Source organism: Hippoglossus stenolepis, chromosome 5 (assembly GCF_022539355.2).
Source record: "Hippoglossus stenolepis isolate QCI-W04-F060 chromosome 5, HSTE1.2, whole genome shotgun sequence".
NCBI lineage: Eukaryota > Metazoa > Chordata > Actinopteri > Pleuronectiformes > Pleuronectidae > Hippoglossus > Hippoglossus stenolepis.
The window spans coordinates 6,634,096-6,657,036 of NC_061487.1; the positions used below are offsets into that span (position 1 = coordinate 6,634,096).

Sequence of the window (22,941 nt, forward strand, 5' to 3'; positions counted from 1 at the left end):
GATTGAAAAAGTTGTGGGTGAACACAGAAACCACATGTGTTACTTTATATTTCTTAACTGACTGCAAAACAGCAGCTAAATGTTTATATGGACTTGATCTGATTTAAATCCCAGTTTTGGAGATTCCAGGCCAGCTGGCAGCACAGTGACATGTTCATCACATGAAATCACAATGGTTCTGTTTGTACTGTGAACTGTTTTGCCTCCATCCCTGAACGCGCAATGAAATCTTGCTTTACTGTTTTATTATTAAAAGATTTCCACGCTCAAGGTTTCATTCGAGGTCGAATAAGTGCTCCTGGTCATTTCCAGTCATGCCATGCTGCAGAGCGGCTGGTTTCACCGTCGCCATCTGTCGTTCTGGTTCATTCAGATTCATTGTTTCTTCTTTAAGGAAAAGAGACCTGCAAGAGGTGAAAAACCAAGACATTTGAAAATCCATATTTGTACACGAGTCGTTTGATTTCTGGACTTTGCAATAAACTCACTGCTGGACACGTGCAGAGATGTTTTGGTGACTGTGGCCATTGCTCTCCTGTGTTTGACTACTGGAGTTCCTGCTCACACTTTCCTTTGAGAGCCCTGGCAGTGACGTGTCAGCCAGCGCTGTCTACAACAAATGGATACAAAAAATCGAACTGTCATCACAGATCAACCAAAAACCTTTAATCCAGAGGCTCAAACACACACCCGCTCACCTGTAAACTGGCAGTCAGAGCTGCCCCCAAAGCAAGGTTCGAGGACACATTTTTAATAAGTGATGGACTCCTGCAGAATAACAAAGGGTAAATCATTTAGAAATAGGCAATGGCCATGTCTAATTTATGGAGAGCAAATCAATAACGTATATATTCCACTGATAAAACAACACGGTAAACAGCAGTAGTTTGAGGCAAGGTCAGTTATGATGACAAATAATTAATTTGCGTGAATGATCGGGACAAGGCCTCGAAACTGTCGTCATAGTGACTCTCACCATAATCCTTAATTTATTAAAGACAATAAAAAAAACTCATGTTCAATACAGTAGACGTATTATAGATTTGTTTTTGTCGACAGGAAGAACACAGGACATGGACGCTTGTGTTTGCTTTATGCTTTTTTAATGCATTTGTTACCTTCTGTCAATCGATGAGCCCCAGATATGCTCACACAGGGACCTCAAAACAAAAACTTATTTTTTTTCTAATTAAATTCAAGGTCTAAGGTTTAATATTAAATTTGATTTGTGGAGGACAAAGAAGTTTATATTGTATTGGTCCAATTTTACAATTTGTAAGGATTTATTTATTTGCATGTTAATTACACTTCACTCCACTGATCAGGAGATGGTCCCTGATCTGTGTTAAAAGCCAGAGGCAGCAAAACAGTTTTCTGTTTTTCTTCTTGAATACTGAAGCAAAGACAAAAAACCCTTGAGAATCTCTTCTTCTTTGTTTATTTTCAATAATTTGCTGTCTTTTATTTTCAATGACATCGTATTATTTTGCTTGTTGCCTTTGATGTTTTGTTTTCCTGTTTTTATTTGTCCTCTTTGTGAAGCACTTAGAAGGTGCTGTATAAACAAAGTTATTATTGTTAAATTCAAACTGAAATACATGTTGATAATAAGAAGTCTGTGATGAAACAGGGTGTTATCTACTCTACCCTGTGATCTTCTGGGATCTCCTCTTCTGGAATTCCACCTCATCCACCGTCCACACGGCACCTTTCACATTCTCCACCCGCACAAAGCACTTGTGCAGACTCAGGTTGTGGCGCACAGCGTTCTGATCCAGAGAAAATCAGAGCGAAGGAGCTGTGACTGAGTACATCCTGCATAAATCAGGTGAGACACACACGCTCTTATCACAGAGTTAATTATCTGAGCGGGCGATACCTTCCAAGTGGCAGCGTTGCGTCTGAAATAAGCGAACGTCCGTGTGAACCAGTTGTAGATCTCATTGAGCGTCAGCTGCATGTCTGATGCCTCCATAATCGCCTGTACATGGAGAGGAAATAAGACAAAACATGATAGGATCAAATCAAAGCCATGACTGTTTCACCTCTAATAAAAGGCAGGAGGGAAAAATCATACACTCAAAAACCAGAGGCAATTTTTTTCCAGCCTGTGGCCGTTGTTTCCAGCCCCATGAATAAACCTTTTGTTAATTTTAAAATAACCTATTTAAGTATTAAAGCCAGTAGCCTTCTATAAAGATTGTGTTCATGATCCACTGATTTGGACATGATTTTTAATTCATTCATTCAGTCATTGTACATTTAAAATAAAACTGTAAGTTGTTTTTAAAAAGCTCAGAGCCCAAGATGACCTATTTGAAGTCTTTTTTTTTTTTACCACTCAATACTATCAAACTATAAAGCTGAAACCAGGTGATTTTTGATGGAAGAGTCACTTTGATAACAAAATGTTTCAGCTTTAGACGAGTGATTCAAATGAATGAGCTCACATGGAAAACATCTGGATGCTTGAATACAAATGTGAAGAAAATCATACATATAAATGCAGACACACACTGAAACACACTCACATATATATATTTTAGAAAGAGCTCAGCTTTATTGAGTCAAAGATGGTACCTGTCTTATCAGTGTTGCGTAGGTGAACGGTGGTCTGATGTCACTGTTCTTGTAAAGCTCATACTCATTTTCTGAAAGAAGAGAAAGTGGAAAGTGGAATAAAGCTAAAAGTGACCACATTATTTGTTACACCACATTAGTTGATGTAGCAGGCGGGTGTGTTGTAACCAGTGACATCTCTTTGTGTGTCACAGTGATAACTGAAGCAGATTTAATCCAATTTGGAATAAACTTGCTGCTTGGTTTGGGTTCAGTGTTGAGTTTTTTTTCTTTCCTCATCAAAGATCAATGTCATCCAATGGGGTCAAAGTTTTAGCCAAACAGTGAAACAAATAGAACCTTTGACCAAACTTGGTGCACAGCCTTGGGGGACGGAGAAACCCATCCCTATTAGCAACTCATGACAAAGATTAGTAAAAAACAAACATGCCGTCATCAACCAAAATATTATCGCAAAGGGCGGGGCTTAGTGAGCTGTGGCTGAATTTGACCAATCATCACAAATCTTGGTAGATATCTTGAGGTCTAAATTGGGAATAGGTATACCAAAGCATTTTTATCCGACCAATAGGGGGCACCACAAATATGACATATCTGTACCTCACACATAATAATGTAGCATGCTCTGGAGGCAAGTATTAACCAACATCACTCAAGATGCCTTCAGACTGAATTGATAGAACCACAACTTACAATTTGCGGTTGTTATTACAAAGTTCTTCCACAGCATTGATATAATGGGTACACCTCACATATGCCAACAGAATACATTTATTATACATTAAGCTATTTGATTAGCTCAGTGCATTCACATGTGACAGTGAGGCCTCCGTCCCTGGAAATGAGGAAATCTCATACGGAAACCCTAAAGAAGCTCGCTCCATCAGGGTCATCAGCGTGTCAGCTCCGAACGTCACCGCCTCACAATCTCAGTTGGGTGGCATTGTCAATGTATTGTCATTTTGCTGACCTGCATCTTATAATTATGAAGTTGTAATAATTTCATAATACTAAGACATTTGAGAGATGTAGCACATGACACATTTAAAATGAACCATCTCTCTGTGTGCATTTCTAGATTTACCTGAGGACAGCGAGTAGACCAGAGGGTGCTGCCGACGTCTTATGGCCCCGGCACATCCTGTGTGAGTGGGCGACTCCTCCTCACAGCCCAGGGACGGAGAGCTGACAGGACCCAGAGATTGGAGCGAGGAGACTCGTGCCCCGTCCAACGAGTTCAGCGAGGTCAGGTCGCTGGTGACGGAACTGAGCTGAGAGCGACACATGCAGACGAGGTTAATAAAGCAGCAGGCGGAGTGACAGACAAAACAAATCAGACAGAGAGAGACTTCCAGTGTAACAGAGCGATTCGATTCGCCTCCTCAGGGGTGAGTCCACTAATATCACAAGAAATTATGGTTAATTATAGGGTGAAATTGTTTGGTGAGTGTTTTGATTAATGTGCAATATTTGCAAGATTAACAAATGATTAGCTTCTACACAGAGAATTTCCGCAGTATGAAAACACAATGGTGGCCATGTGATGTCAACAGCTGGGCGCCAGAGGGAAAAGAAACACTCAGGAAGGATCTCGTCATGCAGCTAAGACTTTCGGTACAAAAAGAAAGGACCTTACAAAAGTAAAACTTTTTGCAGACATGCATCTGCATGAGCAGGTTCAAGGGTTTCTGTCTATCTCATATTGTTTTATCTCAAAGAAAATACCAACATACACACAGAGCAACTCATCCAACTGTAAAAGATTCCCAGGTCAAATACAGGCCGGCTGCATCCTCATCCAGAGAAGATAAGTTTGCAGGCAGACACATGGTGTTTTGACTCCCCGCCACATATTTACTGTTTTGCTCACAGCTCTTTATTGCTACACACACACACACACACACGCGCGCGCACACACACACGCACACACGCACACACACGCACACACGCACACACACACACACACACACACACACACACACACACACACACACACACACACACACACACACAGCTATTACCACACACTACCTGTGGAGCTCGTGGGTCAGCAGCCATATCAGTCATATCAGGCAACTGTTGACTCGCGGGTGCAGACAGCGACTGAGCTTCTGGAGATGGCAGATGCAGGTGAGCCGTCATCGCCCGCAGACGCTGCCGCTCTTTGCAGAGCTGTTAGAGGACATGGAGGGAGGGAGAGGGGATCTGTGGATGGCGTCGCATTCAAAATCACTGAGCACAGATCTTTGAAATGGGAGGCTGTGAACCAGACACATTTTGAAAAGTACATTTTCCTCGCGTGTCAAACGTCAGGAGGGAGGAGGAGAAGGTGTTGGATAGACTGAGAGAAAGAAGGTGTTTAGGTGGTAGAGGAATCAGTTACGGAGAAATAATATTCTATTAATATTTGGGGAGATACCTTTTAAATACACACACTTCTAATCAGTGCACCCAGTTAGATTGTCATTGTGCAGATATACATCGTTACAGGACAGGTTTGCATGCAGCTCTAACTTTTGATGTTGGACAGATTTGACCGGACTCATGCTTCATACCTGAAGCTCCAGCTGCTGAACCACCTGCATCTGGACTCTGCACTGCGCTGTGCTCCTGTCATCCAGAGTGTGTTCACTGCCTATGTGCCTGAAACACACACAAGAGCATCGAAGCAACGCTCCACTGAAAAAATCTGCTCCATAGTTGCATACACCAGTACAATATACAAGTCCCCAAATAGCTCTCAAAACAATGCTTAATATTTGTAACTGCTCTGTTGCTACAGCTGACTCCAACTCCAAAAGAAAAAAATACTATAGTCTTTTTATCTCTTTGTTTGTGACACTCATGTCTTATCCTTACATTCAAGTCACGGAGATAAACATCAGTGTGTCTGAAAAATAGTTGAAGCTTGTTATACAAACACTTTTGAATATTTTTCCAGAATCCTCTTTTCTGTATGAAACAATATCCTGCTGCATGATAAATACAATTATACCCAAGCTATGATTATTTCCTATCTAGAATCATCACCCTGCCTCCACCGACTAGTACAGTTCCAGTCTACTTAAAGAAAAATTCCATAATCTTATGAGGTCACTTTGACCTTCACCTTTGACCTCTGGAATCTAATCAGTTCATCTTTGAGTCCAAGTAACAACTGGTCCAAATGTGAAGAACCTGAAGGCAGGCTTGAGATATTTATGCTTAAGAGGCAAAAACATGTTTTGTGTGGCCACTGTTACCTTGACATTTGACCTTTGACCCCCAAAATCAGTTCATCTGTCCAACTAGATGTTAGTACCAAATTTGAAGAAATTCCACAAAAGCATTCCAGAGATACCATGTCCACGACAAAGGGACAGACAGACAACCCAAAAACCAATTGCCTCTGGCCACTTGCTGCCGCCAGAGAGGTTACTTCAAACAATTAAAAAAAATGATTGTGCAGAGCTATTTAATTTATGGTTAAGAAAATTCAGAAATTGCAATTTGGTAACTGATCAATAATCTGCGCAGTTTTTTTTATTTACATGGTTTGAAGGATCTTTGACAAATCTGAAAATATGCAGTAAACAGCATTAAGTGCTGTTAACCAACCTCCAGAGATTTATCTTTCAGAAAAACAGATGCTTAGTTCTGTCACTCAAATGAAATGATAATTCATAAGAGTCTCAAACTGGGGCATTTCACTGAGTGAGTAATTTTTTACTGAAAATATTAAATATGACTTTGAATGATAAACAGATTTGAAAAACAAACTGAAGCTGAAATGCATTAGGATGGAGTTTAAATACCTGATGAACTGGTTCAAGTTCTCACACGCGGTCTCACATCCGGGCCAGTTACACACACCATGACTGTAGAGAACATGTGAGGCGGCACGATCAGCACTAGACGAGGGAGGTGAAGAAGGAAAGTATTGTCATCATTAAAAAAAACCACAGCAGCCAAACAACAGTAAGAGAACAAGAACACAACAGCAATAACACAGACATGAGAGTGTTTTCTTTTCTGTTCGGGTGGAGGAAAATGACAGAGAGAGGTTGGAAGGGGAGCACTGAAAAATAAATGGAAAAGTGTTTACTTTTGATTTGGGACATGTACTCATGTAAACTTTTTTTTCCTTCTTTTTCTTTGCATAACCACTTCAGGTGGTGGGACACAAAGCAAACAAGCAAAACAAAAATCTATCGTCCCGAGGGGAATTAAAAGTGAAGCCTCGCTGCAAAAGATAACGCCTCCCCACCCACACCTCGACAAGAGGAAAACGTCTGCCGGTGACAAGTGCTTGATGTTTTAGAAGAGAGGGAGTGTCTGTTTACAGCAGGAGCGGACTGGTCTCACCATTCGGTCCTGCGAGGAGAGGGAGACGGCTGGACATCGGCCTGTCTGCCCCTGACTTGTGTTGACCTGGTGTCGTTAGTGGAAGAGTCATAATTGCCCTTAATCGTGGTTTTATCTTCAGTTAATCCATTTGTCAGCTCCTTCCATATCTGCTGCAACTCTGCTGGGCTGAAACCCACTGAAACGTAGAGAAACAAACAGTATTTGTAAAATCCAATGATGTTGCTTTGTATGTTGAGCAAGATTACGATAAATACTGTAAAGCGAAGGGTCCTTTTTTTGTTCACACATGTGCTTTTTTAAAATCAGTTTCACATTCACACACTTCTTCTGGAGAAACTAGGGGAGCATCTCTTTCTCATGAGCCATTTTACTGTAATCCAGGAATAATTACAACTACAATTATTTTTCTTTCTGTCTGTCTGTATGTGGAACGCATATCTCGCACATATGGCATGTTTATTCTAAATTGCCTGACGAAGTGCTGTGTCGAGTTTGGCGCAATTTTCACATTTTCTACGTTAAATATAAATACAAATGTGACAAACAGCCGACCAGCACTCTGCCGACATGCAGTGTATAATGTATACAAAATAACAGCAATTCAGTGAATCATTCAAACTTCAACATAAGCCACACATTGACTATGAAATCTTCATTGCAGATAAACCAGGTAGGATGAACACAAACTTTACTCTGCACCATAGACTGTTTGTAAAAAAGCTCTACACACAACGTCCAGTAAAAAGTGACGGTATATTGTAGAACTGTTTGAGGAGGACTCACTAATGACAAGAAATAATTCTGAAGACGACTCCAGAACCACAGAACTAACCCTAACCCCTGTAATACATGTAAAGAGCAGTGACCTGGAGGGAGGGTAGAAGAGGACAGGACTGGTCTCTGCACCCGGAAGAGTTGCTGCTGCTGCTGCTGCTGCTGCTGCTGCTGCTGCTGCTGCTGGAGCTGGAGGAGCTGCTGGAACACGAGCTGCTGTGCAGGGAGCTGGAGGAGACAAACAGAAAACAACTCATTTTGCAGAAAAGTGAGGTAATATCCATTTAAAACTCTGCTCACACTCTATTGTCTTCTGATCATTTTCTGGATTTTGAATCTGGATTAAAATCAGTGACATATACAAGCTGTCATAACACCCCTTAACTAGTACGTCACAGTGAGTTGACTTTCCTGACTTTGAAATCTCACGCTCACAATCTCATCTATAGATGACGGCAAGAAACATAGAACATTGCATTCTCAAAACAAGACCAAGCACATGAACATGTATCTTCATTAGATATCATTAAGCACATGATTACTACCACTGTACAGTTTATATTCTGGTGAAGTGAAGATATCTGTCTTTGGTCTCTATTTTATTTAAATGTGTTTTTATGCTTTATATAGTCATTTGAATTTTTGTCAATAATTTCTTTTCTATCTGTTTTTGTTAGGCTGCCTGTCTTCTTCCGTTATAATTTGATTTCGTTATTTTTGCAGGCCACTGCTAAATGTTCTTCTGTGGAAACTGTAGCAGTTTATTTGGAACCATTGAAAAGATTTCAACACCAGCAATTATTTTATTTGTTAAATCTTATTGGACTTCCTCATAAAAGCTCTTACCCCAAGATGGATAAATATAGATAGGTATATAGATGCAAAATCAGTCAAGTAAACTGAAACAAATTAATAACAACAGATAATAATAATAACAAATATAATAGACAAATCATCACTTGCCTCCTTGACTTTCTTGCTGGGTTGCTGTTGAAGCAGCTGCAGGTGAATCTTTTGTTGTTGAGTCTTGTAAAACTCTTTCAGATGTTGCTGGGAAATGGTGAACCATTATTTCAAAGACACGTAATTCATTCTCAAACAACTTACAAAAAAATTCTTGAAATAGTAAACTTCAATATACATTAAGTTATAAATGGCCAACTGTAAAAATATTTCTGTCCCAAGAGTCTTTCCTTATTCAAGTGTGTGGTTTTGTTCTCAGATCAGACAGCGGTTAGTCTTTTTTACACTTCCTCAGCACTTTGTCAAAAAAAGAAAATATATTGGGTTAAATGTTTATATTCACAATCTATGGGTCGGTGGGTTAGTTTACTAATTTGTATTTTATTTACAACAGTATACTCACTAATTAACATTAACTTATATAATGCTTACTAGTTGTTTTTTGCTAGCTTGTTTTTTCCTTTAGAATACTTTTTCTTTCAATTATCATTCAAGATATCACCATGGTGTTTTGTGTTTGTTGGCCTCTGCAGACGTAACTCACTTAGTTTCACTTAACTGGATAGTTAGGATGACAACTTAACAGTTAGTTAGGTTAACTTAATATTAACTTAATATTGCACTACATTTTTTGTTGCATTATGTTAAAGAATTTATTCACTGAGTCGCAATATGGTCAGTTGGCTAGGCTAACTTTATATTGCATTGCAATTTTAATGCAATATATTATATAACATTAAGTACTGTAGTTACAGTATGGACAGTCATCCAGGGTATATTGCATTACATTTATATTTATGTTATATTGCATTTATTCCTTAAATTACAGTATTTTCAGTCCAATAAGTACAGTATTTGTGTAATGTAAATAAATTATACAAAGTCAAGTTAACCAGAGTCCTGTGCATTGGAACCAAAAACACTTGTACTGGTGTAAGTATTTTATAAATACCTGTTGGAGCAGAAGAGCTTGTTGCTTGTGGTGGATCAGAGCCTGCAGCTGGTTTGGAGAGAGCAGCTGTTGAATCTGCCGAGGAGCCATCATCGCCAGACACACCTTGAAGAGGAAGAGGAGGGATACGATGATGCAGGAGAAACAGTCTACAGAGTGAAGGCGAGAGGACGAGTGCACCCGACAGAAGGCAAGTGTCAAGTGTTAAACAGTAATAACCATCCAATGGGAATCTTTCCAATCCAATTACCAAACAGTGCTGTCAACCTTTTGTGAACATCCTAATGTCGGATTGTGTCATTGACCCCAAATGAGATGGGAGATGGGCTGACCAGTTAATTAGCAACACAATTACATGCTTGTTGTGACTCTTAATAGAAGTGTATGGGTATTAATAAAGGCAAACACTGGCAGAATAATAACCGATCTGCACTGTTACTGATTGAGCGTCAAATAACAGAGTGATTGTGTCCGTCTCCTTCTGTAGTCAAACAGAGGCAGCGGCAATTGCCATGACTGCATTTTTAAAACAACAAAAGGTGCATACAAATTAAATATATTGTATTGCAAATTATTTTAAAATATAATATGAATATATAATATAATGACATAGTGCTACATATTTATTTTTGCTAAAAAATGTCATTATGATAAATATCTCTTTATTTCTACACAGATAAAGTAATTTTCTCTACGTATGTGCAGAGGCTGTGACTTGATTATGTTCTTCATAGGTTTCAGTAAAACCTCACTTTATCTCTATTGGTGTATAATCTTGGATGTAATAAAATAAGACTTTTGAGATATTCCCACACAAGTTTCCACCAGACAGATAAGACACTCCAAAAAACAATAAATCAGATAGTAGTAGTATCTGAGTATCTGAATTACTTGTATCTGTTATTCATGATTTGGTCATATTTAAGATTTAAACAATTATTATATTGGTTAATGTGCTGATCAACAAAAAAAATGTATGTAAGTTAAACAGTTTCACGAAGCATTAACAGCCAGTTATATTTGATTTATGTATTTTCATTATTGTGTCCTGTACATTATGTGCCCAGCCTAAAGCAGGCTTACAATACACTATTATTTAGAAGAAGAATAAAGAAGAAAGAAAGAAACCAAAGTAGCAGCATCAATATTAGCACTAAACAAATGAACCATCCTGGCGTTTTAGAAACAAAGGTAGCAACCTATGAGCATTTAACCTATACAACCAATCTGTCATTATCAGTGCACCAGAACATTTCTTAAGTTTGAAAGGACTATTCATGTATTCTATAATCTTAATTCATCATAATAAAGGCAACACAGAATAGAATGTGATTCATTCTCAACCTCTTTTAATTCACTCAATCTGTTGTCCACAGGGATGTTTTTAAATAGACTAACGTTTGCTATAGCACAAGATTTAGTGCCATTAGTGTGCTTGATTTTAATATATGATCGTAATTTCAGTTTTACTGCAACATCTTTTGACTATTTTTCTTCAAATGTAGCAAGTCACTTTCTTTTAATTGTGTTCAAACTGCAAGGTCAATTATTTCTATACATATTATATTATAATTCAGCTTCCTCAAAAACAGCTGGAAGATCTGTTGCCAAAGGAGAGCTGTGTGATTAAAAGGAAAACCTTCTTATTGACCCGGTTTTCAGACACATTAAGCAAACGATTCCATGCATTATACGTGAGGACTTTCTCAGCTAGTAATAAAGCAAGTATCTGTGGTTTTTGAACTGTGACAATCAGAATAAACTAATGTCAGACACAAAGTAATGAAGAAATAAGATGAAAATGTGCAGTGTTTATTCAACTATTTAAAGTTTTTATGTACACGAGTTCTCCACATGTTAAGGGAACAGGAAATCGGTTTCCCCAAACTTAATATAACCAAAATCACCTAAATCAACTCATCTCAATAAACTTCCTCTCTATGAAAAAACAAAACACGTAGCTAATTATCATAGAATTGGTTGCACCAGTCAACAAAGCTGGTGTTTCGACCAGAAGTCAGCCACGTGTATGACAGTGTGCAGGGTAGTGTAACTGAGCCCAACAGCTAATTTAAAGATGCTGCCTTAGACTCGGGAAACGGTGATGGACAGTTTTATTAATTTTCTGACATTTTAATAAATGATAGTAAATTTAATTACTAAATAATGTATCAGAAAAATAAAAGCAGCTGCAGGTTTAGTCTTTTACTTTCTGTGTCCCTCCTGGATTTTCTTTGAAGCAAAGTTTTAAATAAGGCACTGACACCATTTGAGTGTGTGGCGTGCCACACAACAGATTACACATTGAGGCCCTGCTCTTTTATGAGAGAAGCCCGCTCTTCACTGTCAATAGTCTTCAACTGTAACATTTTAGAGTTTAACATTTAAAAACTTTCATATCACAAGTCATTATTGTGCTTTGAAGACTGGAGTCACGACAGACAACATTGTCAACAGTGGTGATCATTAAGATGAAACCATTGATTATGCACAGCAGCAATGTTTTTATAATATTGTTCAAATATTTTAAGGTGTTTGAAGTTTAAGGCCTTTACAAGTCCTGATCAAAGTGAATTAAGAGAACAGGATGAGACTGTCAGGATGAGGAGCCGTCTGAAGGAGACGGAGACGACCACACACTCATTACCTTGTTGTTTCACTGATCCCGGAGATTAAGATTCCCAGGGATGGAATCGCAGCAGACAACCATAAAATGATCTTGGGCCATGCTCATTTCACTTTTCACTTTCACTTGCGTCTGCTTGGCAGAGGTCTGTGGACAATTACTCCTCCTCGGCTCTGACATGCAATCTAACAATTAAGTACAAACAGAGTTTTCTGCATGTCACCTCCCAGCTCGGATCAGATCTCAAATGAATTCCCTGCCACTGTCCACAGAACTGCAGGCTTGTGTTGGCTGTCCTGTCAGAGGATGTCCAATGTGGAGCTGACTGGCTGTATTTCTCCTGACATCTGTTTGCCAAAGACTGTGCTATTTCCCGCTTATGAAGAGGAGGAAGGAAGGAGAGGAGGAGGATGAAAGTACCTGTTTATGGTGGAGACTCTGCCAGTTTTCACCACTCACTCCACGGCAGGAGTCCCCATTAGCAACTCTCTCTGCCGCACTGTTGTCTGTGTGACTGAGCAGGCTGCTGGCGGCTGGAGTTTGACGGGCTGCCGTGGGACTGAGAGGAGACTCAGGCATCCCAGCTCAGGTCCTGAAAGAAAATATTCAACAATAAATAAACCGAAAATACACTGAAAATACACTTCAGCATAGCTGCTACATCACACCTTCATGTGGCTTTGCACTAAACACAAGGCAAGAAAGAAAAATATACTTTGTGATATTTAAAAATACAAAGCATGTGTGTTTTATTATAGGGCATACAAAGAGAAAGGAAGAAAAAATATTTGCACAATTGAAACAAACAATGCAAGGTTTGGAATCTAATGAAATGCTGTAGATACAGTTTAAAGAACCACACATACGAGCAATAAAAACCAACCTCTCACATTCACAATCACTGGGCACAAACAGGAGTTTTACTTCAAGTGATACAACACAAGAAGACACTGTCATCCCATGTCCATAACTGAGAGCTCTGTGCTGCCTTTAAATCTCCCAGAATAACATTATAAACATACGTACCATTTAGCTGAAGACAGAGCAGCCGGGCAGAGTTAGTGTCTCCCACTCATACGGTTCGGAGTGAGGATGGGGGAGAAAGTGCTCCAGCTGTGTGTCTACCTGAGAGGGAGGAGCCACAGCTTCAGTCACTAAAGTAGACAGACAGAGAAAAGAAGTTGATCACCAGGTTGTGAAAAAAAAGATGAAAATCAGCCTGAGCTGCAGACAATTATTTTTATTTTAGGGCTTGAAATAGTTTTAAATTAAGAGAGCGTCCCTGGTGAGTAGTGGAGATTTTCTACATTCAAGCTTCCCTAGAAATTCACAGAAATCAATACACAGCTAATAATGCAAAGATTATTTATATTGTGGCATGAAAACATAACCCTGTGATATTCAGTTACCCATTTGGCTGTGAGAATGCATTCATTTCCTTTGTTGATATTCATAGACGTACTGTATGCAATCAGGTAACAGTAAAAAAATATATCCTCAATCCGAGCATCGTTTATTGTCTTTAATGGTGAAAACAAAGGGCCCTTTGAGAAAAGACAAGTATAGTTGTCTGTGACTTTATTTAGACATAAGAAATTTAAACAACAAAAAGAGCTCCGTGGCTTCAACTGTCAAACTGTTATCAAAGAGCTATTTACAGTAGGGTAGTGCACTTTTACTTGAATAGCACATTAGTGCGTCTACGACAAACAAATAGAAGTGTGTTGATTCGAACTGCTGATAAACACCCGGAGTGCAGAAGTTCAACACAGACACCTGAAATGACTCTGATGTAATAAAGCTTTATACAGGAAGTTTCTGCTCAGTCACATTTTCACGTTTTTCATTCTCTTCTATGTAGTATTATGTATTGGGGTGACTGTGGCTCACGAGGTAGAGCGGGTGGTCCACTAACCAGCTGCTCTGCAGTGCAGTTTGATCCCAGTCTCCCCCTTTCTGCATATCAAAGTGTCCATGGGCCCAAATGGCCCCTGAGTGTAAGAGTGATGTGTGATAGAGAAAGTGCTGCATATACATGTATGAATCGTGTGTGCATGGGTGAGTGTCAAAAACTGGTCTGTTAAGAGCTCCATAAATACAGACCATTTATTTTTGCTTTTCCTTTATGCAAACCTAAAGCTGTTTTTCTTTTAATGTCAGCTCTTTATTGTGGAACATGTTTTACAGACTGCAGGTGCAGCAGAGGCCAGGCTGTTCTAACATCAAGACTCATTCTCCTCTGGTGAGATGAGAGGGATTTCAAGGTAGGAACAGAAGCCTTGAATACATTATTTTCATTTCACGTGCTTTTATATTTCGATGTTTATTTCGTGTCGTAGTGCAACGAACAAACAACATAAATATACAGAGTAATATCTTCGACTACCACATGTCAAAGATTAAACTATTTTTACTATGTATGTATTTATGTAAGAGACAGTTGAGCATTGAGGCCAAAATGTTTCTTTCTCTCATACAAAACATGTAGGGCAGATATAAGAGCAATTAATGATTGAAATGTAGATATTGTTACCAAGGTAACTTTCTGCCACCTACTGGATCAGTATTTACCTGTCCTGAAGCTTTTATGGAAGAAAAAAGTAACACACGTGTGTTCAGTATATTCAGTGTATTCAGCCACAGGAAAAAAACCTTCCTTAGCAATTTCAGGGGTGAAATTAAAAGTTCACTCTGTAAGGCAATGGTTTTATTAACTCTTTAGGGACGGGGGTCACACACCAGCAACCAGGAGTCCTGCGGGGGTTGTGCTGCTGGTGTCGTGATGTCATGTTATTAGTGTCCATACGGTGCAGTTTGTGTTGTACCAGCGGTAACACTGTCACATCAGTGCGGTTGACCAGAAAACAGCACTGTGTCATCCAGCTGGGGGGTTGTACCCAGCCCACATGGACACTCCAGGGCAGACAGCATGGGTGAGTCCACTCCAAATACCTCCACGGGAACGGTGGCTCCAGAAAACTCTGCTGGAAGTCTCTCAGGCGAGCTCAGTGGACGCCCCAGTGATGGCCCCGGCCGCAGAGGCTCACCTTCACAAAGGAACCGCTCCGCCATCGCTTTGTAGATGGACGCCAGGTTGAGTTTCTGGGAGGGGGAGGAGAGGATGACTGTGGCGATCAGAGCAACGTAGGAGAGCGAAGGTTTACAGCTGTGTATTCCTAAGAGAGGGATTGTCTGAGGAGCTCATCGTGGTCTCTGGAGGATGGACTGGGTCTGTGAGGATACTCCCATAGGTGCTGACACCCTCTAGCATTGATTTTTTTTTAAAATAATTTCTCTGATGCTCTCCTCCATGATGTTGCATCCTGTCAGATAGATGTTGTCTTGTTCCTCCTATCCCTGTATTTATTGTATAATTTTTACTAGTTTAAGTACCCTGCCTGTATCCGATCCCACATCCTCTGACAGCTTGGTTCTTTCCTGTTGGACATAACACTGGACATCTCCTGTCTTCTATGTAACTTAACATGCCTTTATACCGTTCATATCTTAGGGTGGAGGTCACCATTCTTCAGTTCAGACAAAACACTTACTACTTACTTACTATTAAAATATGCATTAGTTTTGCCCAGTAAGATTATGAATGAACAGGACACAGGAAGTAACACAAACAGTAATAGTATAGTATTCATAACAGTAAACTGTGTAATTCTAATATCCGCAGTTTGATCTTGAGGGAAAGTGGTCTCTCCCCATGTCAGACTCAGAGAGTGATTTATTGGTCAGAGGTGAATATTTTGGAGGCCTAAAGAATGTAAAGGCCATTTGGTCCGTTTTAGTCCTCATGTGACCTATTGCGGGCCAAAAGCAACAATCAGAAATAGCCGTCAAGGTAAAAGTCATGGTTGTAGTGCAAATACCATACTCAGAGAGCAATTACAGCAGTTGAGACAAAAAAGGTGAAGATTTTGACAGAGTTTTGCAAAAAGAAAATGAGATAATCATTGATCTACTGTATATTGTAAATGATATCCCATAAACACATGATATTTTCTCTTCCTGAGCTTAGATTGCTAAACATAGTTTAAGTCCCTTCTGGCCTATTTATAGTGTTGGCCCTTGCAACAATGTCATCTGTAACTCGACTCCATCTGTTAAGTCAGAGCATGTTGAATGTCAGTTGCCAGAAGCAGAAGCACTGCAAGTCATTTCCCGCTGACTCTCTCACAGATAGCCCCATGGAGTTTGTGGGACAGCCGAGACTTTCCGGGACCTGTAACCTCCTAGGAGTGCCAGGCCCCAGCTCCTTGGACGAAGACAGTGATGAGGGTGAAGATGTTATTTGCATCAGGCCCAAATCCTCTCCCCTCCCACGGAGAAGGAGCTCTTCCACTGACGAGGAATGGGAGCCCGAGCCGCCCCTCAGCGGCTCCAGGAGAGTGTCCTTTGCAGACTCCAAGGGCCTCAGTTTGGTGCAAGTGAAGGAGTTTGACACATGGGATGTGCCGAAGCTGCCAGGGTACGGCTCCCCTGAGTGTGAAGGTACAGAGGCAGAGGAGTACTTCCTGTCTCCTCACACGTTCTCCCTTCCGTTGTCCACTGAGGAGCTGTTCGTCAAAGTGCGGGACCAGAGGTTGGAGCTGGAGACAATCGAGTTACTTCACAATAAGACGACAATACTGAAAGGCGTGATCCGTGTCCTCAACATCTCCTTCAGTAAGACAGTGTATGTCCGAACTACGTTGGACGCCTGGTCCAGCTACTTTGACCTCCTGGCAGAGTTCGTCCCCTGTTCCAATGACAGTCTGATGGATTGCTTCTCATTCAAGCTCACCTTGGTGCCCCCGTTCGGGGAGCAGGGAGCCAGAGTGGAGTTTTGTCTGCGGTACGAGACTCCTGTGGGGACATTCTGGGCCAACAACAACAACAGGAATTATGTGCTGTTCTGTCACCAGAGGGTGAAAGACAAACCACAGAGGGACAACGTGAACAAGAAAAGCTGCCTTAAGACAGTCAGGTGTGTTTAACTGTGAAGGATTTTAAAATGTCAATACTATTATATGGCTTATAGTATATTATATTTAATCTAATTATAAGAATCATGGATGGAAGAATAGACTGTCCAATTTCTGCCATTCAATTTCAAGAATATGTGTAAAGCATTTGCTTAAAGTTTGAAGCAAATTATTTGAACATATAGTTAAGAAAGCTCCTCTGTAGTATATAATAATGCATCGTCGTCTCGTGGTGTGTTAGTTGGCGAGAGACACACATGAGACAGACCTAATTTTATTTTATTAATTCACAGTCAGAACTTCTTTGCGGAAAACATCTCAACCACGGATGCTTCTCCTGAGGAGAGTACTTCAGCTATTTCAGGTGAATATTAATTCAGCTGATTGTGAACTTAAGAAAATATTTGTTAATTTTGAAGAATGACAAACACAATGTGCAATATTGCTTTTTTCCAGTTGTGTCAAAATATGCAGAGGAAGCGACCACGATGAAAGCCAAGCAAATCTCTGATGGTGAAGATGGACAAAAAACAAAGGTAAGTTCTTTTTTTCATGATTACTTGACACAGGACATAACAAACCAGTTCACTATCACATTTTGTGTTTTGCTTTAAGACTATTTAGTTGCCAAATGCAATTGAATACACAAGATTATAAATTTTCTTTTTGCAACAAAACTGTGTTTGCAGGTTTGTTACACCAGTATCTATGAAAGGGAACTTTAAGACACCATGGTTTGTTTGTGAGGTACAGGAGAAACTTAACATGAGCCTGGGTGCACTTTCTGAGAGAATGTCACTTGACTGCAGCCTGAGAAGCTCCGCCCTGTTGTACTTTGCTCCAAAAGGACAAGACGTTCATGCTGTTTGCACTTCCCCTGTGTCTCATATTTTGCATGCACGCTATTTTCTAATCACTTTAGTATTAGATAAAAACGTAGGCTACAGTATTTAACGTAACGTTCCTTTGTGACTTACAACTTTAAATCCCCACTCCCTTTTATTAAAAAAGCATGGCCGATATTAATCTTCTCTTGTTGTTGATGGACAGAACGAGAATAGACGAATCAGCAGCCGAAGAAGTGGCAGGAAGGCCGCGCGGATCGCTCGGGCCCAAAGAGAGAAGGGAGGGAGCGACACTGAAAGGGAGGAAACCCCTCCAGAAGCAAAACAGGCAGCATGTGAAGAAAAGCAGGTGGAAAAGCATTCAGATGTGCCGTCACTGTCCGAGGGAGGCAACAGATCAGAACTTTCTCAGGTTGTTTCAGAGGCCCTGGAAACATGCAGCAAATCCCTTCTTGATGTTCTACATGATACGTCACTGGGGGATGACAGCAGATCTAACAGCGAGCCAGAGAAACCTGAGAGCAGACATTTGACTGACTCTGCAACATTAACAGGTGGTGGGAGTGCCACGGATACGTCAGATAAACCATTGCATTCACATGACGAGTCTGCTCCTGCAAAGTCAGTCTGCAGAGCTGAGGGTGAAACTCAGGAGCAACACACAAGCTATGAATCCGCTAACAACTCTGTGGTCAACAGTGTAACTTCAGTAGTGACCAGTGACAGCCTTGTTAGCCAAAACACCAACTTCACATTTGGAACTGTGGTGGCTCCACTGTATCAGCAGATGTTTGGGAGAGCGGGATGTGAGAGTGAAAACTTAGGTGAGTGGGGAAATCCTATTCAAGCAACACTGAGTATTGGAGAATCAACTCATAGTTATCCTCACTCTGAAGGGAAAGAGAGCTGCGGCACTCTTCTAACAGATCTTAGAAATAACGCTGACACATCTCAGGGAAATGTGATTAACACTCAGGAATCACACCAAGAGAACTTAGATGCCACTTCAAATAATCCTCCCAATGAGGAAGAGCAGACAGGTTTGTATGAGACGGCAGGTGACATTCAGGACAGTATAGAAAATCTACTGCATCCAGGTGAGGTCGTACAGGGCTGCACAAATGCATCTGATTTTCCTAAAACTCTGTCTGGAGCAGAAGTAAATATTTTACATACAGATTTGTTAAGTACACAAGTACCCACTGAGAGTTTACATCAGCAGGGAGATGCACAGGAAGACAGTCTGTCATGTGACTTTCAAAACCAAAAAACTAAAGAAGAAGCAGCACAGGCTCAGCCTTCAGAGAATACAAGTTCAAAAACTATATCTAAAAGAGATACAACTGAAGCGGATGACGTCACTGCCAGTGTAGAAAATTTGCTTCTGCCACTTCAGCCTGATGGTGATGAGACAGTCCAACAAACCAGCAAGGGTGGAGAAGATGACATAGAAGATTGTAAACACACACCAGTATCAACAACCAAGGCATCTCCAGAGGTGGATAACCTTGTAGAACCTGATGAAGATTTGACACCCAACACAGTCCATCATTCAGCTGCAAGACAAACTGAGAATATCTACATGTCTAATGGTGAAGATGCTGAGGGAAACTATTCCTCAACACCCGGGACCTCTCAGGAAACTCAGACAGAAACTCAGAGAGAAACTCAGACAGAAACTAGAAATGGGGAGGAACAAAACAAGTTGACTAACAATCGGTATGAGGATGAAAAAGAACATTCAGGTGAAGCTGAGGTCAACGACGAGGAAGATGAGTCAATGACACAAGCAACAGTGAGGGACAATCACACATGTGGCAATGATACGTTTGTGGAGTCGAAAGAGGAAGAATCTTTAAAAGATGAACCAATGTCAGCAGCCATACTACGGGAGGATTTAGCAGACACTACTGAAGAGAATAACTGGGAAATGATGGTTGAAGAGGACGAGAAGAATATTTTAGCAGATCAGGAGGAAAACAAGGCAACGTGTTTAAAAGCAGACACTGAGACAGAGCAAGGAGGACGCTCAGAGGACACAGGGATAGAGACAGAATTAGAAGACAGAAATTCAGCAGAGAGGGGAAAAGGCCTGGCCGAGGAGCTCAGTGATGCAGGGGAGAACGGGACTGAGGCTAAAGAAGCCGAGGGGCTGGAGGACAAGGAGAGCGATGGAGAGGAAATATGGAAGGTGGGAGAATTAGAAAATGTTCAAGCCAAAAATACAGAAAAGAAAGAAGCTGAGGAGGAACACAGAGATGGGGATATTGAAATGGAGAAGGGAGAGGAACAAGAGGAGACAGAGTTAGAGAAAGAACAACACTTTGCAGAGATGCAAGAGGTCAGTATCGGAAGGAACGGTGTCCGAGAAGAGGAGGAGATAGAAGGGGAGGAGGAAATGCAAACAGATTTGAACAATGGAGATGATGATGGCGTGGTGTGGGACGATCAAGTAAAACCAAGGGAGGAAAACGCAGAGGAGGAGAATCCAAATTACGAGGTGGAGATTGCATTGGATGGAGCAGGAGACTCAGAGGTTGTAGATCCAGACTCAGAGAGCATGACAGCAGAGGACGGAGAAGATGAAGTGTCGTGTTTTGAAGAGATGTTAGACGTCACACAAGTTAAGGAGGAGGGTTTATCTGCTCAGATGAACCGTGTGCAGGCCTGTAACAAAGACAGGGAGGAGGGAAGTGCACACATTCCAGCTGAAATATATTTTTACAAAGAGGAGGATTTTCAAGGCACTGAGAATGACACAAATAACCGATCAGAAGCTGAGCGTTTGTCCTCGGCCATGGAGGGAGACTCGTGCATTTTAACAGATGAGCCCGAAAGTGACCAAACAGGCCACGACAGCGCAGAGTCCGACTCAGACGACGAGGTGGAGTTGTACATGCACTGTCTCAGGGCTGTTCACACTGGGGCTCAGGCCAACAAAGACAAAAACAAAGACAAAAACAAAGACACGGGTTTCAGTATGGGTAAAAGGCCGTCTGTAAACCGGGGCAAACTGCTTTCCACGCCCATGCCCTCCATCACTGAGTCTCTGGATGAAGACCCACACCTCAGCTGCCATCAGGACAACCACGAAGACACGGATGCAGCAGATGTCCAACCTGCAGCCGCAGCTCCGTCACTGCTGGGCGGACAGGAGACAGTGAATACAAACGTTTCCTGGTGGAAAGAGACTTTTTCCTGCAGCAACCTATCAAGGACTTTGCTATGCATCACATTGTTGGTGTTTTTTTTTGTCGTGGCTTACCATTATGACTTTTTTGCTTGTTTTGGGCTCTACTTGATATCAGTGGTTTGGCTCTGCTTTCAAGGAGAGAGAAAACCATCGAAGAATAACAACAGAATAGGTTGAAATAAATCGTCCACCAATCATCCATCCATTGTCTATGCCGCTAATCCCACCTGACATTGGACAAGAGGCACGTTACACCCTGGACAGGTCACCAGCGTATCACAGGGACGAACCATTCACTCTCACTTACACATCTGTGTTCAGTTTAGAAACTCCAATTTAACTGCACGTGTTTGGACTGTGAGAGGAAACCTGGGTACCTGGAGAGAACCCACACAGACACGGGGAGAACATGCAAAGTCCAAACAGGAAATCTCCCACTGAACCAGGATTGGAACCGGGAACCTTCTAGCTGTGAGGTGACACCCTGATATACAAATAAAATTATCTTTCATATGGGATAATGGACTCCTTTTGTTCTGCAAACCATCATGCCTGCTCTTTAGCTGTGTCTCCATTCAGGGGCCGCATCCTTCGTAGGCTGCATTTGAAGACAAATTGTGTCACAGCGACACAACAAGGCTGTCTCCTCCAAGTGTGGCTGACAAATATGTCCTTCCATCCCTGAGAAACCATTCTTCCCAGCCCGACCAATCCCAGAATTCATTGCACTTCCAAAACAACAATTAGACAACAGTGACAAATAATGGGTATTGATTTAAAGAATATATCAGGGTAAATGTTATGTTTTCCCTATGGGAGGATGTTGACTCTCTGTTGTCAAGAGTAGGAACCAATTTTCTTGCTTTACTGTACATAAAACTTAGTGACGACTCAGCCAACAGGCTGAGGACCAGTGCTCACAGACCACTTCTGCAGAACGTTACTCAAGTGAAACCCATCCGTTTGCTGTGTATGTGAACGCTACCCTATAGTATCCTAGTATTTGTAGTAGTTACACCTAGTTTTCATAAGTCTATAATGAATAAAATGAACTATAGAAAAATCATTTCATGTGTCAGTGACTTTTTATTATTGTTGGAGGTCACAGCTCGTATAATAGACTAATGATAGCAGCCACCTGACAGTGAATAAAGTAGGAACTGATTTAATTAAAATCAATGCAGTTTATTACTTGCTATTTACTTGCTTACAAATAAAAAGCAGGATTTGTAGTCTTGGGATATTTTTCTCTAAAGGTGGCAGGTTAGTAGATAATCCAACAAAAAGAAAACCTGAATGAGTGTGTTATTACAGAGATCTGTGGTCATACCCCCGAACTCTTACTCTAAAATCAGTTGTCACCACCTATCACTTCTAAAATATGTTTGGCATCAAGCTGAAAAACACAAAGATTAACCTATATTTTAATACCATTTAGATGCCGTGGGATTTTCAAGCTGCAGACTGAAAGTTGATATTTACGCATTGAAAAAAAAATCTCAAGGGACATGGTAGGGAACAGTTTTTTCATGAATTATTCCCCATCTTGTTCCATCTTCTCTTATCTTTCTCTGGGAAAGAATGTCAGGGTGAAGTTGTTCCAAGTTGAGGATAAACCCTGAGCCAAGTTCGTGCAGAGTTCTGACAGTTCTGTCTGTAAAGTGTTAATCCGCAACATTAAATCTAGC

General features: G+C 40.9%; 2 protein-coding genes across 2 annotated transcripts; one reads left to right on the forward strand and one right to left on the reverse strand.

Annotated features, from left to right (window-relative positions):
• Window positions 1–20: 20 nt before the first annotated feature.
• LOC118109399 (forkhead box protein P2) lies at window positions 21–13,320 on the reverse strand. Its single transcript, XM_047339779.1, has 15 exons — window positions 13,269–13,320; window positions 12,663–12,834; window positions 9,617–9,721; window positions 8,661–8,751; window positions 6,925–7,102; window positions 6,375–6,470; window positions 5,133–5,223; window positions 4,612–4,752; window positions 3,665–3,851; window positions 2,581–2,651; window positions 1,880–1,981; window positions 1,648–1,769; window positions 699–768; window positions 489–610; window positions 21–404 (listed from the first exon to the last, which is right to left on the reverse strand). The coding sequence occupies exons 2-15, from the start codon at window positions 12,819–12,821 to the stop codon at window positions 275–277; spliced, it is 1,665 nt and encodes a 554-aa protein (XP_047195735.1). The 5' UTR covers window positions 12,822–12,834; window positions 13,269–13,320; the 3' UTR covers window positions 21–274.
• Window positions 13,321–16,372: 3,052 nt separating this feature from the next.
• Window positions 16,373–22,319, forward strand: ppp1r3ab (protein phosphatase 1, regulatory subunit 3Ab). Its single transcript, XM_035156889.2, has 4 exons — window positions 16,373–17,217; window positions 17,509–17,579; window positions 17,672–17,751; window positions 18,266–22,319. Exons 1-4 carry the CDS (start codon window positions 16,439–16,441, stop codon window positions 21,428–21,430), a joined length of 4,095 nt encoding a protein of 1,364 aa, XP_035012780.2. The 5' UTR covers window positions 16,373–16,438; the 3' UTR covers window positions 21,431–22,319.
• Window positions 22,320–22,941: the final 622 nt, after the last annotated feature.

Bases quoted from the DNA above. Each gene is read 5' to 3' on its own strand.
- LOC118109399 (XM_047339779.1), bottom strand. From the start codon at position 12,821: ATGCCTGAGTCTCCTCTCAGTCCCACGGCAGCCCGTCAAACTCCAGCC. The intron at 7,103-8,660 runs GTGATGATTTGT...TCTACGTTTCAG, and splicing joins CAAGAAAGTCAAGGAGGCAA to TGGGTTTCAGCCCAGCAGAG. The intron at 4,753-5,132 runs TGAAGCATGAGT...GTCCTCTAACAG, and splicing joins AGCAGCTGGAGCTTCAGGTA to CTCTGCAAAGAGCGGCAGCG.
- ppp1r3ab (XM_035156889.2), top strand. From the start codon at position 16,439: ATGGAGTTTGTGGGACAGCCGAGACTTTCCGGGACCTGTAACCTCCTA. The intron at 17,580-17,671 runs GTGAATATTAAT...GCTTTTTTCCAG, and splicing joins GAGTACTTCAGCTATTTCAG to TTGTGTCAAAATATGCAGAG. The intron at 17,752-18,265 runs GTAAGTTCTTTT...GTTGATGGACAG, and splicing joins AAGATGGACAAAAAACAAAG to AACGAGAATAGACGAATCAG.